This window comes from Pongo abelii, chromosome 1 (assembly GCF_028885655.2).
Source record: "Pongo abelii isolate AG06213 chromosome 1, NHGRI_mPonAbe1-v2.0_pri, whole genome shotgun sequence".
NCBI lineage: Eukaryota > Metazoa > Chordata > Mammalia > Primates > Hominidae > Pongo > Pongo abelii.
The window spans coordinates 19,698,534-19,718,179 of NC_071985.2; the positions used below are offsets into that span (position 1 = coordinate 19,698,534).

General features: G+C 45.2%; 2 protein-coding genes across 4 annotated transcripts in view; one reads left to right on the forward strand and one right to left on the reverse strand.

Moving 5' to 3' along the window:
* URB2 (URB2 ribosome biogenesis homolog) overlaps window positions 1–13,352 on the reverse strand; it is a 33,135-nt gene extending 19,783 nt beyond the window's left edge. Inside the window, exons 1-4 of one of the 2 annotated variants that reach the window (XM_002809322.6) lie at window positions 13,175–13,352; window positions 11,765–11,903; window positions 7,224–7,400; window positions 1,432–4,762 (exon numbers count right to left, since the gene is read on the reverse strand). In XM_002809322.6, coding sequence (XP_002809368.3) covers window positions 1,432–4,762; window positions 7,224–7,400; window positions 11,765–11,890 — 3,634 coding nt within the window. In that variant the 5' untranslated portion in view covers window positions 11,891–11,903; window positions 13,175–13,352. Of the gene's footprint in view, window positions 1–1,431; window positions 4,763–7,223; window positions 7,401–11,764; window positions 11,904–13,126 lie in introns of both variants that reach the window. The other variant, XM_054561780.2, reaches the window with a different exon arrangement.
* A 167-nt stretch (window positions 13,353–13,519) lies between these two features.
* Window positions 13,520–19,646, forward strand: part of TAF5L (TATA-box binding protein associated factor 5 like) — a 32,584-nt gene continuing 26,457 nt past the window's right edge. The window contains exon 1 of one of the 2 annotated variants that reach the window (XM_024237093.3): window positions 13,520–13,644. The gene's annotated coding sequence lies outside the window, so the exon portion shown is untranslated. Of the gene's footprint in view, window positions 13,645–13,837; window positions 13,930–19,646 lie in introns of those variants that run through there. The other variant, XM_054561789.2, reaches the window with a different exon arrangement.

Genomic DNA, 19,646 nt, shown 5'->3' on the forward strand with positions numbered 1-19,646 from the left:
AAGAGGCTCTTTGGAAATTAAGTGATTTGGCTGGACGTGGTGGCTCACGCCTGTAATCCCAGTACTTTGGGAGGCTGAGGTGGGCGGATAACGAGGTCAGGATATCGAGACCATCCTGGCTAACACGGTGAAACCCTGTCTTTACTAAAAAATACAAAAAAATTAGCCGGGCGTGGTGGTGGGTGACAGTAGTCCCAGTTACTTGGGAGGCTGAGGCAGGAGAATGGTGTGAACCTGGGAAGCGGAGCTTGCAGTGAGCTGAGATTGTACCACTGCACTCCATCCTGGGAGACAGAGTGAGACTCCATCTCAAAAAAAAAAAAAAAAAAAAAAAGAAATTGATTTGTACTTTTTAATTTTATTTATTTATTTTTTTTATGAGACAGGATCTCACTGTGTCACCCAGCCTGGAGTGCAATGGCAGGATCAAGATTCACTGCAGCACCAACCTCCCTGGGCTCAGGTGATCCTCCCACTTCAACCTCCTGAGTAGCTGGGACTACAGACGCATGCCACCATGCCTGGCCAATTTTTGTATTTTTTGTAGAGATGGGGTTTTGCCATGTTGCCTGGACTCAAGCAATCTGCCCCCTCAGCCTCCCAAAGTGCTGGGATTACTGGTGTGAGCTGCCACGCCTGGCTCTGATTAGTACTTTTTTACAGTTGGCAGATTTTCATATCTTTTTGAAGTCAATTTATGGCACTGAAAGTCTGATACATAAGAGCCTACTAAGGATGCAGGTATCTGTGTATCTCATTGCAGACAGGACAAGTTAAAGGCTAAAAAGCTGAAGAGGAGCAGATTTCAAAACTATAAACGTACACAGAACAACCTCCAAAATAACTGAGCAACTGAGGTGCAGAGTAACATACAGAGGAGGCTGCTGTTTGCACAGAAAGTAAAGAAACAGTTGTAGCGGTAATTGCTTATGTATGCCTAGAATGTAAATAGAGGGCATGAAGTCGTGGGTGCTGGGCCTAGAAGGGAGGTCTTCCCACTGTCCACATGTGGTACTTTTTTTTTTTTTTTTTTTGAGACAGACTCTCACTCTCTCGCCCAGGCTAGAGTGCAGTGACGCAATCTCGGCTCACCGCAAGCTCTGCCTCCCGGGTTCACGCCATTCTCCTGCCTCAGCCTCCCGAGTAGCTGGGACTACAGGCGCCTGCCACCACGCCCAGCTAATTTTTTGCATTTTTACTAGAAATGGGGTTTCTCCGTGTTAGCCAGGATGGTCTTGATCTCCTGGCCTCGTGATCCACCCACCTTGGCCTCCCAAAGTGCTGGGATTACAGGCGTGAGCCACCGCACCCCGCCTCACATGTGGTACCTTTTAAACACATCACGTGTTCACTTATTCCCAGTTCCAAAAAGGGGAGCAGTGGAAACTAGACCTCTATAACACAGAATTAGCTCAAGAGAAAATATCTTACCTGCAAGAACTCTTCTCACAGAATGAAACATGGAGGTAAACATGGAGTCCTTTTTGGGATGCAGTTCTGGGGCCAAAAATAACAGAGTCAAAAACTGCAAGGCTGCCCGAAAAGACTGATCATGTCCCACGAGAGCTGGCAACTCCAACAGTATCTGAGAGTAAACACCCTGGTAGAGGGCAGCGTGGGAGAGTAGCGTCCTGTCGCTTCCTTGGGAAATGTCGGCCCCTCCATCCCCGCAGTGCTGACCCAGGTCGGCTTCCAAGAGTGTGCTGATGGATGAGATGAGGACCGAGGGAAGGCGCCAGCCCTGGGCCCCCGGCACTGAGCAGAGCTGCAGCACAGCTCCTGTCTGCAGCACAACCTGCTGCAGCAGCTCAGACAGTGCTGCTGGGGCCTCTTGGCCCAGCTTCTGCTCTTTGAGGAAAGGTCCCAGGACATGGCACAACCTGGTTAAAGACACCAGAAGGAAATGCCTGCCCTGGGGGTTCTGATTTTCTAATTGTTTGCTTGAAGCTACCTCCATGTATGGTTTGGAACTAGAGAGGAAGGCGGTGATTTTTCTAAAATTGAGCACCAAGCTCAGCTTCATTTGGATGAGCATCTGCATTAGCTCCTCTAAGAATGTCCCTATCACTTGGAGGAATTCCAGCCAAGCGGGATCATCCATCTCAATAAGGAACCTACTACTAGCTCTGAACAATGAGGTCAGTACAATCTCAAAAATATCACTACCATACATGATCTTGAACACAGAGCGAGCACTTTTCCCCCTTTGCAAGTAACCAAGAAGCTGGTAGCAAGTCGTCAAGAACTTGAGAGCCAGTGAGGAGGAACAAGAGCATCCTAGTTTGCTGACGGCCATGGACAGTAACAGAAGAAAATAATGCACATGATAGGGTGGCAAGAGGCTGTCCAGCTGTAAGGCAGAAATCACTTCCAGAAGTCCCAGGATGCTTTCCAACTGCTCTCCCTCCAGCTGGATAGGGAAGTCACTCTTGACCAGGGACAGTAAGTTCTTGGCAATTTCTCCTCTAGGTTCTATACCTTCGGGTCCAGCTTTTGCAAATCTGTTTTCCCAATGACCCACAACCATGTGGTCCTTTTCAAAAAGCCAGGGAAGCTGCTGACTGACAAGACCTGAATCACGCTGGACACCAGAACACAGAATGCTGGAGCAACTTGTGGTTACGCACATTAAGAAAGCAGAATGAAGGGACTGCATCTCTGGAAAGAGAGGGCTATGAAGAAAGGCTTTGGATATTTTTTCCAGTGTGATGTATGCCTCTTCATCTATTGAGCCTTCCTGGGCTTTGCCCATTGGTAAAGTTCTCAGCAGGACACTGGCCAGGTATCCCACATCATCTGGACACAGATAGGATACTAAAATTGTGAGATTTGACACAATCAAGTGCCAGTGTGCTACAGGGTATGTGAGTCCACTCACTGTCCCGACTTGGCCATCCCAGGAAGCCGTCGTTCTCTGATTCAAGCTTTTTCTGCCAGAACCAATAATAAAGGCAGCATCGCACCTCAAACTTTGGATGGCTCCTTCAGACCGGAAACTAGTTTGCATTAAAGTCCTTTTCATTTTCTGCAGGTACAGCTGTTCTAAGCAGTATCTACCAAGAGAGCTGAACTGAGCTGTAAACTTCTCTATCTTCTTCCAATGCTGTGTTTTTACACCTGGGAGCAACGAAGGGAGGTTCGAGATCTCCAGAGCAACACCTATAAGGGGCCCAGACATAGAGTGATACTGGCTACAGTTCAAACTGAACATAGCATCCACCTGGGCCCAAGTGTAAGAGAGCAGGAGTGCAGAGTCACTGACCTTCTGCAGCCACAGCTCTGGCTCTGGGCCTGGGGGGTCCAGGAGAAGGGCCAGCAGGGGCTGCACGAGCTCCCTCAGCATCCTCTCCATCATGCACTGTGTCCGTCTGACAATGGGCAGGGGCGTGCTGCTGTCCAGGCTCCTCATGTTGAACATGATGCAGTGCAGCAGCGAGCTCAGTGACAGTGACTTCAGGGCCATGTCGGCATCACTCTGCAAATAGGGCAAGACTAAAGACTGGAACTTCTCCAGCACAAGGGACCACGTGTCCAGGATCTGACTCGGAGGCAGTTCCAGGAAGCATGCAGAGAGTATCGCCGAGAGGCCCGAGGCCAGCACAGGCTGCCTCAGTGCCTCAGCAGCTGGACGACAGATCACCCCCAAAACCTCTTCAAACAACCGTGGCACTTGTCGGAGTTTGGCATAAGTCTGGAAGACAGTATGAATAAGCGCCTCCTGGGCTTTTTTGGTTCGAAACTCTGTCACTTCTGCATCGATCCACGCTGAAGCCAGCAGGTCATCCAGGTCTGGCTCCAAAATCAAATGATTCAGAGATATCAAAGTCTTCAGACAGCGGAACCAGGCTGGTATCGGTGCTTGTGTATGGTTTATCAGCAGCTCAGCCACATGGCGGTAAAAGCGGAACTGAGCCTCTTCATGCCGAATTCTGTCGGCAGCGATGTTGTAGATATTGTTGTTGGCCACTGAGTTTAGTAGCTGTTCCACAACCAAAAGCTCTGTGGTCCAATCTGATGTGGACAGGGCTTTGCTTTGCTCCTCCTGCAGGTGTGAAATCTTCAAGCAGCCAAACAGCCTGGGGAGAACCTGGAAGCAGAGAAGCTGGTTTCCCTCCTTGAAGTAAGAATCTAGAAAGAGCTTATACAGCAAGGCCACTGAGTTGGCCACAACAGAGGTATGAAGGGATGCTGCACAGTAGCCAGCATCGACCAGCCTGGTGAGCACGGTGTCCATGGGAGCCAGAAGGTTCTTCATGGCTCCCGTCTTCACATCCCCTTGCTGCTGGTCCAAGAGTTCCTCCTTGTAGGATGACAGCAGCTCAGGCTGAAAAATCCCTCCTCGGAACACGGCCTCAATCTGACTCCTGATGTCCCGGCTCAGCACCTGCCTCAGCTGGCCCTGTCCACCCTGTGTCCATGTGCCCCCGGAGAGTAAGTGCCTCAGGACCAGGCACGGCTGGAGCAGGTGAGCAGTCACATCCCCAAAGGCACGTCTTGGGTTGACCTGCTGCTGCAGGATCAAGAGATAATGGCCAAGGGCCAGGTGAATGACCTCAAACAACTGGGCTACCATGGCTCCTTCGGGCTGCCTGCAGGCCAACCAGCAAAGCTGGCTCAGCAAGGCCACCATCAGTTCCTGTTTGGCCGTGTAGATGACAGCCAGGGCAGGTGTCGACAGGATGCCCTGGCAGCATCGAAGGACAGCACAGATGTTTCTTTGGGATCCCGAAACAGAGAACTCAGCTACTCTCTCATTTATGATCTGAACATTAAGAAAGAAAGAAAATTCATTACTGACCTTAAACCCACACATACACTAGAAAGTATTAAAAAAGCAACAACAAACTCACCCCTTTCCCTCATCTTGGTAAGAAAGAAATGCCCAGATTACCATATTTCAATGAACCTGACATAAGCTTAGTGCATCAAAATAAGGCAAAGCACCTGTTTCAATTCCTCCACACGTCCATCTTCTACCAATGCCAACCTAGAAAAGGATCCGTGCCTTTGTAAATTTGCTGTCCCTTTTTTTAAAGCTGGGTTTTAAAGGGCTTAAATGCCAAATGTCACTTTCCCTTAGATCGTAAACCTGCAATTGAGCTTAGATGTTACCAGGCAGAGGGAAAGTAGCACTTAAATTATGATCTTGTGGTCCAAAATACATGTTTCTAGGCCAGGCACAGTGGCTCACACCTGTAATCCCAGCACTTTGAGAAGCCGAGGTAGGCAGATCACTTGAGGTCAGGAGTTTGAGAACAGCCTGGCCAACATGGTGAAACCCGACTCCACTAAAAATGAAAAAATTAACCGGGCGTGGTGGCGGGCAGCTGTAATCCCAGCTACTTGGGAGGCTGAGGCAGGAGAACTGCTTGAACCTGGGAGGCAGAGGTTGCAGTGAGCTGGGATCGAGCCACTGCACTCCAGCCTGGGTGACAGAGCAAGACTCTGTCTGAAAAAAGAAAAAAAAAATGCATGTTTATAGTCAATTATACTTTTTCTATTAAAAACAGCCAAAGCAAAAGGCACTCTTTTAAAAAGGAAAGCAGCTGGGCATGGTGGCTCATGCCTGTAATCCCAACACTTTGGGAGGCTGAGTTGGGGGCAGATCACTTGAGGCCAGGCGTTCGAGACCAGCCTGGTCAACATGGTGAAACACCATCTCTACTAAAAATATAAAAATTAGCCGAGCATGGTGGTGCACACCTGTAGTCCCAGCTACTCAGGAGGCTGAGGCACAAGAATCACTTGAACCCAGGAGGCAGAGGTTCCAGGGAGCCAAGATCACACCACTGCACGCCAACCTGGGTGACGGAGACTCTATCTCAAAAAAATTTTTTAAAAAGAAAAGCAAATGTTATGTTGCTACTGCTTATTATATAGCAAATCTATTGTCTACTGCTCTCAAAATTCCAAAATTCACAAACACCAGAAATTATGAGAACCAGGCAGATTCTATAATTCAGTCACAGGTTAAGTGACTTGCTCCCAGCCTTAGGGAATCTGAGAACCAAACCTATCCCAGGTGCTAAGTTATCAGTGCCCTAATGAGATAGGTATTATTATTTCTATTCAAGTAATTGCTGGCCATGGACTTTTAAAGTTACTCTGGAAAAGCTGTAACAAAGATGACAAATCCTTAAATGTCAATGCACTATTACGGTGATCTCCAAATTTTTGATTATACAACTCATCAATTTTTCCTGCATTTATACTCAATAAGTGTAATTTATAAATTATGCACATATGCCACAGCAATAACATTTTATATAATTATGAAGCATACATAAAAATAAAAATTAAGTAAAAATAATAATTTTTAAACAAGGAGACATTCCAAGATTTGCTTCCCATATTCCAAAAGATCATTTGAAATAAGCCACTTTGGTGACCACTGGTTTATTATTGTAAAGTGACCCAGTTTGGAACGTAATCTCAAGAACCGTTAAGCCCTATGTGCCATCAGGAAGCTCAACCTTCGTTCCTCTCCGTTACTAGCCTCCCATGGTTTTCTCTCAGCCTGCACACTCATGAGGGTGAGGCAGTGTTATGGCTTCACAGCCCAGGCTTGACACTCAGGCAGGGTGAGGTTCAAATCCCAGCTGTGCCACTAACTGGTCATGTGACTTCAGGAAAGTTAAACTTCTTTGAGCCTGGCACACATTAAGTGCTCACTAGTAGTAGTTTTTATTGTACCTAGCTATTCTCATGGTATTTAAACACACTCAGTTTTGACAATGAAGTTCCCACTTCTGATCTGAGACTTCAAAATCACTTTCAGTCAAAAACTGAGGAGGCCCCGGGTTGCCGGCCAAGCCACTAGTGGCACCTGTGGCTCGAAGGCCGTAGTTGAAAAGAAAAAAAAAAACCTTTGAGGAAATTCCTGTCCGGATTTTGGCCTTTGATCTCCCTCCAGACCAAAAGAAAGGTGAAGAAGAAGAAAAACAAATCAGAGAAGCATAATTTGCTAGCTACCTTTTCCAATTAAAGGTAACCAATGACCTGTTTATGAAATCGTTCCAAGCTTTTTTTGAATATTAAATAACAAAATGCTTAGATCATATGATACACATTCAATAGTTACTATTATAATTCCAATAATATTACACCCTTCTCTCCTACCTTAATATTTCCTATATCTTCATACAATTGACACTAAAACAAGTTTCCAGCATTAACAAGAAATCAGTGGAGATGCATGCAACACATACAGAAGAGTGAATTACCTTGACTAGGGAAATCTGAAGATTAATGGTCTTTCCATTCTTGAGGAGATTCTGCAATTTTCTGCTATGTAAAATGTTATCTATATAGATCCAAAGCCTTTCAACAATATCTTCCTTCAGTTCAAGTTTTTTCTTATAAAATGCAACCAATGATTGTCTTGCCCAATCGAGTAACACCTGAATTTGAAGGAAACATACACTGAAAATAAATGTATTTGCTGAAAGATGTTAGACATTATAGGGACATTACAAGTATAACCAAATCCAATTGCCACAGGGGCAGCGGGGGAGAACCTCTCTTTCAAAACTTACCTTTGGTAATATTACGTAGGTGTTCTGGTATTTTAAAACGTTTATTAAAGGATAAGAACGGGAAAACAACAAATTTGTCTTCAGCTAGGGCAAATTAAAAGTTTCAGGTGAAACCAACACGTCTTACCCCGTTTTCTGAGGTTATACAGGCATACCTCATTTTATTGTGCCTTGCAGATACAGATATTGCATTTACAAATTGGAGGTTTATGGCAACCCTGAGCCAAGCAAGTCTATCAGATCCTTTATTCCAACAGCAAGTGTTTGCTTCATGTCTCTGCCACATTTTGGTAATTCTCCCAGTATTTCCAACTTTTTCATTCTTATATTTGTTATGGTGCTCTGTGACCAGTGATCATTGATGTTACTATTCTAATTGTTTTGGGGCGCCATGAACTGTGTCCTTCTAAGTCAACAAGCCTAATCAATAAATGTTCTATGCATCCTGACTGCTCCACCAAAATGCTATTACCCTGATGGGCTATTTTCCCCTCTCTCCTTCTCCTCTGGCTTTCCTATTCCTTGAGACACAATAATATTGCAATTAGGCCAGTTAACCCTACAATGGCCTCCAGGTGTTCAAGTGGCAGGAATAGCTGCATGCGTCTTTAAATCCAAAGCTAAAAATAATTAAGCTTAGCAAGGAAGGCAGGCTGAAAGGTGAGATAGACCAAAACCAAGCCTCTTGAGCCAATTAGCCAAATTATGAATGCAAAGGAAAAGTTCTTGAAGGAAATTAAAAGTGTTACTCCAGTGAACACCAAATGATAGAGAGTGAAACCGCCTATTGCTGATATGGAGAAAGTTTTAGTGGTCTGGATAGAAGATCAAACCAACCACAACATTCCCGTAAGCCAAAGCTTAATCCAGAGCAAGGCCCTAACTCTCTTCAATTCTATGAAGGCCGAGAGAAGTAAGGAAGCTGCGGAAGAAAAGCTAGAAGCTAGCAGAGGTTGGTTCATGAAGTTTAGGGAAAGAAGCCATCTTCATAACATAAAAGTTCCAGGTGAAGTTATCTAGAAGGTCTAGCTAAAATCACTGATGAAGTTGGCTAAACTAAACAACAGATTTTCAGAGTAGAAGAAACAGCCTTCTATTGGAAGATGCCATTCAGGACTTTCTTTTTATCTTGCTTTTTTTTTTTTTTTGAGACGGAGTTTCGCTCGTCGCCCAGGCTGGAGTGGAATGGCGCGATCTCGGCTCACTGCAACCTCCGCCTCCCAGGTTTAAGCGATTCTCCTGCCTCAGCCTCCTGAGTAGCTGGGATTACAGGTGCCTGCCGCCATGCCCAGCTAATTTTTTTTGTATTTTTAGTAGAGATGGGGTTTCGCCATGTTGGCTAGACTGGTCTCGGACTCCTGGCCTCAGGTGATCCACCCGCCTTGGCCTCCCAAAGTGCTGGGATTACAGGCGTGAGCCACTGTGCCCCGGCCACCATCTAGGATGTTCATAGCTAGAGAAGTCCATGCCTGGCTTCAAAGCTTCAAAGGACAGGCTGACTCTCTTATTAAGGTCTAATGCAGCTGGTAACTTTGACGCCAGTGCTCATTTACCATCCCCAAAATCGTAGGGCTCTTAAGAATTATTCTAAATCTACTCTGCTTGTGCTCTGTCAATGGAAAAACAAAGCCTGAATGACAGCATATCCGTTTACAGCATGGTTTACTGAAGATTTTAAGCCCATGTCGAGACTGATCGGAACAAAAAGACTCCTATCAGAAGATTACCGCTCTTGCATGACCAAGAGCTCTGATGGAGATGTACAAGGAGATGAATGTTGTTTTCATGACTGTTAACACAACCTCCATTCTGCAACCCATGGATCAAGGAGTACTTTTGACTTTCAAGTCTTATTATTTAAGAAACACATTTCCTAATGCATAGGTGCCATAGTGATTTCTCTGACGGATGTGGAGAAAGTCAAACTGAAGATCTTCTGGAAAGAATCACCACTCTAGATGCCAGTAAAAATATTCATGAATCATGGGAAGAGGTCAAAATATCAACATTAACAGGAGTTTGAAAGAAGCTGATTCCAATCCTCATGGATGACTTTGAAGGGCTCAAGACTGAAGTGGAGGAAGCAACTGCATATATAATGGAAATAGCCAGCGAACTAGAATTAGAAGTGAAGCCTGAAGATGGGACTAATAAAACTTGAATGGATAAGTTGTTTCTTAGAGATGAGCAAAGAAAGTGGTTTCTTGAGATAGAATCTACTCTTGGTGAAGATGCTGTGAACACTGCTGAAATGACAACAAAGGATTGAGAATAGAACTTAAACTTAGTTGATAAAGCAGTGGCAGGTTTTGAGAAGAAGTCCAATTTAGAAAGAAGTTCTACTGTGGGTAAAATGCTGTGTCTTTCATGAAAGGAAAAGCTCCATCAATGCAGCAAACTTCACTGTTGTCTTGTTTTAAGAAGTTGCCAGTCACACTAACCTTCAGCAATCACCACCCAGATCATCAACATGAAGGCAAGACCCTCCAGGATGATGACTCCCTGAAGGCTCAGATAACCAATAACCACTAGCATTTTTGGGCAATTTTTTTAAATTAAGGTATGTACTTTTTTTAGGCATAATGTTATTGCATTCTTAACAAACTACAGTATCGTATAAACATAAATTTTATATGCACTAGGAAACCAAACAATTTGTGTGACTCAAAATATTGTGATCTATTTCGCTGACATGGAACCAAACCTGCAGTATCTCTGAGATATGCATGTACGAAGTTTTAAAAGTTAGAAACACAAAGACTGCTCAGAATGACCACAGAATGTATCAGACACACAAAGCAAAAAAGTAAGTAAGAGTTGAAAGTCTGGGATTTGTGTCCTGGCTTCCCCCACATTACCTACAGCTTAACCTCTAATACTACTAACATTTATACATCATCTGGGAGACAGACAGTCGATATGAAATTACACAAGTGCTTTATATGAAAAGGAGGACTGTGCCTATCTATACAGGTTCCATTACGTGTCATGTTTCCTCTTCACAAAACATTGAAGAAAGGTGATGAGGCCTCAGCTCACAATCCCAGAACTGTCAATAACAGTATGAATAATGACAGATGCCAGAAGGAATAAAATCTCTCAGTATAACAACAGCAGAAACCTTGATCCAATTGGCTGCTAGAGCCTCCCCTTTGTTTCACCCTGGGCAGCACCTGCCAGGTGATGGCCAGGCTGCCAAGATGACTCCCAAGTGCGGCCAGGTGTAGAAAGCACTGGATATGACCGCTGCTCTCCACACCACACCTCGTCATCGCTTTACATATGTCATCCATCTTAGAAGCATTTTGTGCTGTCTTCTTTGACAACAGCAACCGGATGTGTATTAATCCAGTTTCATGAGCTTGTCATCCTGGTGTTTATCATGCCAGCTATTTTTTAGCCTAAAAAGCCTGAGAAATTCTAACAAAATGCAATGTCTTTCTTGGTACCCAGCCCATGTCTAAAATGGCTTTATACAAATATTAACATTTCTCTACTTCCCAACCTTCCGTTTATCCAATTCGGAAGACTTTTAACAAAGCACCAACAGTTTACGAAACATCACTTTGGATTTATAAGCAAATGCAGCTATCAATGGACTTTCAGAATCTAACTTCTGTAACTTAATTCCCAATGTGTTCATTAATGGATATACTTAATTTGTAATATAATGTCTCCAAAAAAAGAAATGCTAAATTCGGTGGGTTCATTTATTTTAAAGAGACAAGGTCTTGCTCTATCGCCCAGGCTGGGAGTGAAAGTGGCACAATCATAGATCATTGCAGCCTCAAACTCCTGGGCTCAAGGGATCCTCCCACCTCAGCCTCCCAAGTAATGAGGACTACAGGCACATGCCACCATGTCTGACTAATTTATATACATATATATACATATATAATTTTTTTAAGAGATGGGATCTTATTATGTTGTCCAGTCTGGTCTAGAACTCCTGGCCTCAAGCGATCCCCTGCTTTGGCCTCCCAAAATAGAGATTACAGGTATGAGCCACTGCCCCCGACCTAAATGAGGTTTTTTAACAGAAAAAAAAAAAAAATGTATTAATGAAGTACCTGAGTCATTACTTTTTTCATTGACATTACATTTAACTTCCAACAAAGTTCCCTCCCCAACTTTTTCTCTATTTTTTTAACCAATCGTCAATATCCAAATTATACAAGTGATAATTATCTTGACAGACTGTAAAAATATGAGTTTCACATTAAACTTACTTGTTCTTTATTTGGAAGAAAGCACTGGTGAGAAATCCAAGCAAAGTGAGCCAGTTTTAGTTTATCTTCCCAGGAAGTTGTCTTGCTTTTAAGCTTAAGGGAAATGCCAGAATAAACAGCAGCCATGGCTAGGCTTTATCTACAATTTAAAAACAATGGGAAAAAGAATATACTATAACAAGGTCAGACTGAGCAGGCACCAGAAAACCAACAGTATTGCAGTACTGTATCTTATTGTTTACCTAATATGTATTCTTTTAAAAGTTTTTAATGAGTCAACAGATTTGTCGGGGTAAATCTACACACAAGATGCTTGACTCCATGAATTTTCTGGGGGAAATTCAGACAAAAGCAAGCAAAAGATGGATGCACACACAGAAGATGGACTATATGTATTCCAGCTGTGATCAAACATCACTTCCAAAGGTGAGTGTTCAGGAATTCAACAAGGCCAAAATCAGTGATTACATTACTTGTGGAAAGAGTCATTCATACATGGTTTCAAATTGAAAGAGGAAAAGATACATAAGCAATATCTGGAAAAAGTAATATGTCTCCAAGTGAAAAAGAAATCCCCAAAGGAATACTGTTATTTCAGCTGCAACAGTAACCTTCCACTAAGACTTTTATTCAGTCATGTATAAATTTACAACGCACATACACACTTCAAAAAAGACTCTACAAGAGATACTTGCACAAGGAAAAGACTAAAAATAGAAAACAAAAAACCATGAAATCTCGGGGGTAGCAAACATACCAAACACCTACAGTTACTATAAAACTGGGTAAACTTGGCTATGAGTTTCCTAAAAGTTATAGTAAAAAGGAACGTTAAGACGTTTTCATTTTAGAAATTAAGTTAGCCTTCACTCTACTGCAGAGAACAAGAACCATCAAGTGCTGTCAGTTTTCCTATTTTGTCAAAATGTCCAAAACGAATTCAACGATGCCTGACAGATTCTAAGTTCACTACCATAGAACCGCCATCGCGACAGCTACAAAGTGCATAACAGGTGTTTGCTGAACTGGCTACAAAGACAACCGAGATGCTCTCCCCGTCTCCGCCAGAGTTCGGCTCTCCGGGCCTCCAACCGCCCTTACCGGGCAATGCGAAGTCCAGGGCGGACAGCACAGCCCTGCCAGCACTCCCTGCCCAGCAGAAAGAGACCAAGCAACAAGAACCAGGGGAGACCAGCTAGGAGCCAGCAGGGAGTTCGCCTTCGCGAATGGAGCGTGCCCAAGCTGCTCTCGCCCAGAGTCTGCTGGCGGCACCGGAACTGGGCAGGGTTGGGGGGCCCCCCATCTGGGCCCGGCCTCAGGTAGGGGAATCTCCTCTGGACCAGCCCCGGGTGGGGGACTCACCTCGGGACCTGGCTGCAGGTAGGGGCTCACCGCGGGTGGGGGACTCACCTCGGGACCCGGGCCCGGTAGGGGGCTCAGCTCGAGACGGCTCCGGGTAGACAGCGGAGGACGCCGGCAACGGCGGCGGCTGCCGTCCTGGTGCGGCCGCCGCTGTCCGGGTCCCGCGGCCCCACCACGTGGGACCGGTACCCGCGCTCCTTCCGCCCGACGCTGGCGGCGCAGCGGGGAGGGGAGGCACGCACGCCAGGCGTCGCCAGCCGAGCGCCGAGGCGCCTCGCCCATTGGCGGAGACGGTTGCGCGTTGGAGGCCCGAGCGGCCCAGCCCGCGGCCCGCTCCGTGTCAGTCAGTCATGGAGCGGCCGCCCAGAGCTGCGGCGGGGGCGGCGGGGCGCGGGGCGCGGGGGCCCAGCTGAGCCGGCCGTCGGAGCGAGACCCTGCGGCAGAGACGACGGAGGCGGAAGCAACCCGATCCCGGAGGCGGCGGCGGCGGGGGGAGCCGGAGCCGCCTGGGATGTTCAGTGAGTGCCGGGCGCACCCGCGGGGAGGGCCGGGAGGGTCGCGAGGCGCGCGCGCGCGGGCGGGCGGGGGCCGGGGCGGTGGGGCCTCGGCGGGGCGCGCCTTGGCTCCCGCCGGCGGGCGGTGGGGGTGGGGCGCGGGAGGCGGGGCGGGGGGGCGGCGGGCGGCTCTGCGCGGGCGCGACGGCCGCGCCTCCGCCCTCGGCCTCCCGAGTCCCGGGCTGCGGCCGGCGGCGTGGCCTGCAGTCGGCGGCTACACCTGGACTGGCGTCGCGTTCCTGCGCAGGGGTGGGTCCTGCGGGTTGGATGCCGGGCTCGGGGAGGAGGTGGCGGGCGCCCGCGGGGCATGTATCCCAGTGCCCGACAGCCAAGCAGGGAGCACGGCTCCACAGCTCCTTTGCATGTAGGGGAAAAGGAAATGTCTTTGCGGCGAAGTCGGGATTCAACTTTGCACATGGTGATCGTGCGTGGGTGGGTGTGGAGTCGATCTCCGCGTGTGACACGGGGGAGCCAGAGTTAGACTAGCTACTGCAGGAGAGTGCCGATGTGCAAGGGTGTCTCTCGGGGTTCGTTGCCTCATGACAGCAAGGTAAGGTTGGTGCGCCCATGGTGTGGGACGGGTTCACCACCTCCAGCTCGCGAAGCTGCCAGGCTTTTGAAAATGTATTCGATAAGTCGTTGGTCCGAAGTGAGTGGATGGTTAGAAACAGTGGTGTCATTTTAGACTTAGCGGAAGTGGAGAGTGCAGGAACGCTACATGCAGTTCTCCCATCAGTTGTGAAAGTCGTTGTAATGCGGATCTCGCAGTCTTTGTGGTTCTGGGATCAGAAGGTAAGTGCCAGTCCCATGCGGTGTCTGTCTTAAATTACTGTACCTAAACTGACCTTGCAGATTGGAATCTCGGAATGGTGACTCCTGCTAACAAGCAGTTGGGAGCTGTGCTGAGAGGAACAGTAAGGGCGGAGCATGTCTTATATCAGGCGATTCAAGTGTGCCAACACCTGAGTTGGGGATGTAGTGGAGGACACGGAGGCTGTTCCCCAGTTCCTGGTCACAGCTCTACTTGGAAGTGGGAGTAGGAAAGGGAGTTTTGTGCTAAATAGGTTAAATGCATCTGGCCACATCTTTAAACTTTGGAACAGCATAATGTAGTGGATAGAGCTTGGTGACAGTAGACCTAGGATGGAAACCATGTAGCCATCTGCGTAACCTCTCTGAACTGTAGTTTCCTCATCTATAAAATGCGATGATGAGGAATAACTTAAACGTGGATTTTTTTTATCTTTAAGAGACAGGGTGCCTCTGTGTTGCCCAGGCCTGGGCTCAAGCAATCCTCCCGCCTCAGCCTCCCAAAAAACGACCTTTTTAAAGGTACCCAGAAAAAGAATGACGTATATGAAAATAGCTAAATGTTAGCTATTATCGTTTCCTTTTTGGCAAAATACCTTCTAGGTTCCCTGTAGTCCTAAGTTTTTGCGTTAAATGGAATATATGCTAATTTTTTAATGAATCGTAAATCCTTCCTGCCTTAAAAATCAGTGCTAAGCTAGAAAATTAAAAGATGGGCTTGTTTTGAGTATTTTTCTTTGTCATCAACAACAAATTAGATTAGTGTATCTTGGAATAGTTTTGTTGCTCCTGCCTCTAAATGTGAGGCTTATGTGAGCTTCTGTCACTGTGAAACTAGGTAAAGGCCTCACTTAACTACTCAGTAACTGGTTTTTGGTTTTGCAAGCAATATTATTAGCACCTGTGAAGGACATCCCTGGGGAAAGAAAGGGGGTTTTGTTTTTTCTAATTTGTTTTGCTGGAAGGGAGCTCTAGGGGTCATTTGTTAAACCAGCATTACTCAATGGACAGTACTAGAAGTCAAGTTTCCAGCCTGTCTTGTATGTAACTGGTAGCTTCTCAGATAGTAAATGTTCTGATCATTCTCTCAGCAAGCTTCTAGTAAGCATTCATTGTTGTGCTCCCTCAGGAAGCCCCTGGTCATATGTAGAATCCTTTGAGCAGCAAGATGCTATAGAAGGTGAGAGCTCAGACCCTTCAGCCAGATGTCCTGAGTTCTCATCCTGGCACTGTGTAACTTCTTTGCGCCTCAGCTTTCCCATCTGAAGAATGTTACCTACCTCATAGGTTTGTTGTGAGCTTAAAGAAGGCAGTCTATGTAAAGCACTTAATTTTAAGTGCTCGAAGTGTCTTAGCGTCGAGTATGCTCAGTGTTAAGTATTCGTAGTGGTAGTGTATGAAATAGACAAGAATAGGGTGAGTTCTGTGACAGATTTGTTCCTGGGTCCGTGTGTGGAAGGGATTGTGATCAAGGAAGCTTTTGGGAGGAAGAGATGACTAAGCTGAGCTGTGAAGTGCGGGTGGGATTAAGCCAAACCAGGTTGTAGTGCCAGTGTGGCAGTGCCTCCAACTACTGGAGGGCCCTTGAGGGGAGAGGGTGGAGTGGGACCCACCAGTAGGGTAAGAAGAACCAAGGATTGGTCCAGTGAGGTAAACAGAGGCAGATTAGAGTAACCTGGAAGTGACACAGTAGACACTCAATTTTTCTATCCTTCACACTGGTGGAGGCAGTAGAAAGTATTTTGTTTTGTTTTGTTTTTTGAGACGGAGTTTCACTCTTGTTGCCCAGGCTGGAGTGCAATGGCGTGATCTTGGCTCACTGCAACCTCCGCCTTCCGGGTTCAAGCGATTCTCCTGCCTCAGCCTCCCCGGTAGCTGGGACTACAGGCATGCACCACCATGCCTGGCTAATTTTTGTATTAGTAGAGACGGGATTTCACCATGTTGACCAGGCTGGTCTTGAACTCCTGACCTCAGGTGATCCACCCACCTCGGCCTCCCAAAGTGCTGAGATTACAGGCCTGAGCCACCGCGCCCGGCGGCAGTAAATGTTTTTAAGCTTAGCAGAGATAACATCAGATTAGCTCCTCGGGAAGATTGTGCCTATGGTAGTATAGTATTATGTTGAAAGTAGGGCCAGGTGTGGTGGCTCATGCCTATAATCCCAGCACTGTGGGAGGATCACTTGAGCACAGGAGTTTGAGACCAGCCTGGGCAACGTAGTGAGACCCCGTCTCTACAAAAAAAAATTTTTTTTTTAACTAACCAGGTATGATGGTGTGCATGTCTGTGGCCCCAGCTGCTGAGGAGGCTGACTCAGGAAGATCTTTGAGCTCAGTCAAGGCTGCAATGAGCTGTGATTGTGCCACTGCATTCCAGCCTGGGTGACAGAGCAAGACCTTGTTTCAAAATTGAAAAGAAAGACTTTTATTTTTATTTTATTTTACTTTTATTTTTTATTAAAATAAAAAAAGTCTGGCAGTTCCCTATCTGCCCATGATTTCAAAAGGAAAATGGTAGTAGAGTTGGGCATTTTATTCCAAATCTCAAAGCTTAGACAGCACTTACAGAAGGCATGAAGAAACCAGGCAGCCTTCCCTCTTAAAAATTATCTTCAAGTATATATTGTATGTGCTTGATCACAAGCAAGGTTTTCCCCCCAAAAGTCTCATGTTTGGGGCTCCCCTGTTACAGGACACTCTTTCTCAGTCTGTTTTGAACAACAAGGTGCTGTTTGGGAAGGACATAATGGGCTGGAACTGAAGCAACCTCAGCTGGTGCTAGTTTGGGATATTTATTCAATCTTACCAAATAAGTGAAACAAAAAAATAGGAAAGATTCAGACATTAAGTTATTATTCCTGATGGGGTTGGGGGGTATCACAAAGTGCAAGTGTTAAATGCAAAACATAATGTATGTATAATATATATACACATATATATCTGTGTGTGTGTATATATATATATGATGATGAGGAATGAAAAGAAGTTCTGCTCACCCGAACAGGCATTGATGGCTTGGGTTGCGATTACCAGCAAGAGTATATGGATTTAAGACGTGCTTTATTGTAACTGATTTAGTAGATGGGAAAGGTAAAATGCTGTGGAAATGGAATTTGATGATTCATAGTGGCTTAATTCATCACAGACACTGGTGTTTAAGATATTCATGAACAGTTGGAGTGAATTTGTTTAGTGAATTAATATATTGCCTTATATATTTTAGATATGTGTAAATTAATAGAGATTATAGTTAGACATTTGATTTTCATCTGTAACCCTCAGAGTTTCCCTTTTTTTAAATTAAAGTTGACTAAAATGTTTTCTTTTTAATTTTCTTATTGCTAAGATAAGGTAGTCATAGGTTTGGGCTTACCTTTTAGTTGGACATTTTACAGAAAGAAATTAGCTGCTGCTGTTTCTCTGCTGAAGCAAATTGTCTTTTTCCTTCCTATTTTTTAATTTAAAGATGATTTGAAGAGTGTTGTATATTGTTAGTGTTTAGAAAACACTATAAAATACTTCCATTTATAATTGTTTAGTAGTCAAAGAAGATATCCTCCCAGTAAGGTGTATCAAGGTGGAAGGGTATGTTAATAACTTTACAACGTTTGGCAATAATAAAAGGTAGCTGTGTTTTTAAAACAAAATACTAACTTTTGGAGACTTTCTCATTAGTAAGCAGAAGTGTTATGCAAAACTTTGTGAATTAACTTTTTTAAGCTAAGATGCTGATGCATTAGTTTCACCAGGTAATGTGATTCTGTAGAACTCTGTTGTCCAATACAGTAATCATTGGCCACATATGACTACTTAAATTAAAATTAGTTAAAACAATTCAGTTCCTTAGTTGTACTAGTCATATTTTCATTGCCCAATTGCCCTGTGTGGCCAGTGACTACTGTTGTGAACAGTGCAGACTTAGAACACCTCCGTCATTTGCCAAAATTCCTCTTGGACAGTACTGCTCTAGAATGAAAAATTGAAGATCATTCCATCCACTTTGAGATACACACACACACACATATAAATGTTTTAATGAAGCGTCTCCAAATCCTCATGTACTGCATTTGAATTCAGTTTCAGGAACAGTGATAAGCATAGGAAAACATCTTATCCCTTATTTTGAGAACAGGACATCCTATTTCTGTCTGCAGTGGTGTTTGCAAATAGAGCATTTGTGAAAGTTTTCTTTATGTAGTCAAGCATAGTAAGTAATGTAGAGAGCCATTCTGTAGATTGTGCCACACTCTTCCATGTTAATAAGATTTTGTGTAGAAGCAGTTTTTCTGTGCTGTAAAACAGTATTAAAGTAGAAATTTAAAAAGATCATGAGCTTAAAATAAACTCTCAAGAATTCCAAGAAGCTAGATAGCACTCACTTTATTTTTATGATGAGTTTCAAAGATAAGCCCTGTCCTCAGGGAACTCTCCATCTATTTAGGGGAACTGAGGAAGAGTGATGTCAAGAGGGGACAACCTGCTTGAGGGTTGGGGTGATTTAGGGTTGGTTGTAACATCATTAGATTTGTCATGTACTTTGGCTGCTTTTCAAAGGGCCATATGAGGAGGGCCTAAAGGTGGAAGAATATTGGAATAGTCCAGTTAAGAAGTGATTTGTAGAGTCGGGCATAGTGGCATACACCTGTAATCCTAGCTACTTGGGAGGCTGAGCTGGGAGGATCATGAGCCCAGAGGATGGAGACCAGCCTGGGCAATATAGCCAGACCACTTCTCTAAAGAGAGCGAAAAGCAATTTGTGCTGTCAAATAGCAAACAGTCAAGATGGGGCAGCAGAAATGGTTGAGTTGCACTAGCCGCATTTTTTTTTTTTTAAGTTGAGAGAGAATTCCCATTTAGGAGTTGGTGGCCTTTTTGAAGTAAGGGAGAGAGAGAACAGAATCTTATCATGACTGGCTTTTTGGGGGTTTTGTTTTCGCTTTAATGGTGGATAATGGCACCATTAAGCTGGCTAAGAAAACCGGGAGAAGGAAGAGGTATTGCAGATGGAATGTCTGTTAATCGACCGAGTTCAGGAAGGTGGTCTGACGGTAAGTCTTGCGTAGTGGTGTGGTGAAGCAGTGGCGGACGGGAATGGGAGGGCAGAGCCACAAAAGAGGCTTGCGGTGGGAGGGACCAAGAGAGTTTCAAGTAGGA